The 1,621-nt window shown below is 58.7% G+C and overlaps 1 protein-coding gene across 1 annotated transcript; it reads left to right on the plus strand.

Moving 5' to 3' along the window:
- Positions 1 to 3: 3 nt before the first annotated feature.
- LOC120504009 (acidic mammalian chitinase-like) lies at positions 4 to 1,599 on the plus strand (the record flags this gene model as incomplete). Its single annotated transcript, XM_039713093.1, has 6 exons — positions 4 to 81; positions 193 to 317; positions 458 to 581; positions 701 to 886; positions 1,109 to 1,228; positions 1,315 to 1,599. Coding segments are annotated over 6 exons (879 nt in total), but the record flags the coding sequence as incomplete, so codon positions are not given.
- Between the last annotated feature and the right edge of the window lie 22 nt (positions 1,600 to 1,621).

Raw genomic sequence — 1,621 nt, forward strand, 5'->3', positions numbered from 1 at the left:
GGGCTGGACCTGGACTGGGAATACCCCGGCTCCAGGGGCAGCCCTGCCCAGGACAAGTCTCTCTTCACCGTGCTGGTTAAGGTGGGCTTGGCTGCAGGCTCTGCCGGCCACAGCTCTGGCCTGTGAGCCCTGGGTGGCTGCAAAGCCCCAGCCCCGAGCCCCCCGGTGATTCCTGTGCCTTGGATCCCTCAGGAGCTGCTGGCAGCCTTCGAGCAGGAAGCCAGGCAGACCAACAGGCCCCGGCTCATGGTCACCGCCGCTGTCGCTGCCGGGCTTTCCACCATCCAGTCTGGCTACGAGATCGCCGAGCTGGGCAAGTGAGTGACCAGCCTGGGGTCCCTGGTGGGATTGGAGGCGTTTCCTGGAAGTGCTGAAGTGAAATACACCCTGAAGGGGTGGGGGTGATGGCAGCCCCAGTGGAGGTTCCTCAGGTGAGGACACAGCCCCGCTCCTGCAGGTACCTGGATTACTTCCACGTCATGACCTACGACTTCCACGGCTCCTGGGAGAGGAACACTGGCGAGAACAGCCCCCTGTTCGCCGGCCCTGCCGACAGCGGCGACTACAAATACTTCAACGTTGTGAGTGTTTCTGTGGGACACCCACAGCTCTCAGATCCTCGGAGGCTCCCCCCAGGAGATTTCGAGGAATTCATCCTTCAAATCCCAGCAAAGAGTCGAGTGGGAGTGGTTTCTTGCAGGAATACGCCATGAACTATTGGAAGAGCAATGGTGCCCCAGCTGAGAAGCTCCTGGTGGGATTCCCAACCTATGGAAAGAGCTTCACCCTGCAGAACCCATCTGACACCTCTGTTGGAGCTCCAGCATCCGGCCCTGGCCCCGCTGGGCCCTACACCAGGGAGGCTGGAACTCTGGCTTACTACGAGGTAGGAATGTTCCATCACATTCCGTGCTCAAATCATTTGAAGGAATTGATCAGGAAGTTTTCTGCATGGCTCAGGCACAGAGCTATCCGTGGAATCACCAGGAAGGAGTTGTGTACTCAGGGAACGGGGAAGTGGCACAAAAGCAGAGGATAAAGCCAAGGCAAGGGCAGAGCCTGGGCTTTTCCCTTTTTGTGGGTAACATTCCTGCTTCCTTCTCCCTAGATCTGCTCTCTGCTGAGCTCTGGAGCCACCCAGGCTTGGGACGAACCCCAGGATGTCCCCTACGCCTACAAGGGCAGCGAGTGGGTCGGCTACGACAACGTCAAGAGCTTTGGCCTCAAGGTCTGGGCAGCGGGGCCGTGCTGGGGTGGGACCAGAGCCTCCTGTGGGATCAGCTCCTGGGCTCACTGGGATTCTCCTCCCCACAGGTGGACTGGCTGAAGAAGAACAACTTTGGAGGAGCCATGGTGTGGGCCCTGGACATGGATGACTTCACTGGGGAATTCTGCAAGGAAGGCAAATACCCCCTGATCTCCAGCCTGAAGAAGGGCCTGGGGCTGCAGAGCGGAGGTGAGTGGCTCCAGGAGAGCAGGAGCAGCTCCTTGATGGAGACTCCCAAAATTCCTGTGCAGGTGTGGGAGGGACAAAACATTTTCAACCCTTTTCCCACCTGAATTCCAGACTGTATTCCCATTTGAAGTTCCCACCTCCCATTTGAGGCTCCCACCACCACCA

Source organism: Passer montanus, unplaced genomic scaffold (genome assembly GCF_014805655.1).
Source record: "Passer montanus isolate IOZ18808 unplaced genomic scaffold, ASM1480565v1 scaffold2789, whole genome shotgun sequence".
In the NCBI taxonomy this organism is placed as follows: Eukaryota; Metazoa; Chordata; class Aves; order Passeriformes; family Passeridae; genus Passer; species Passer montanus.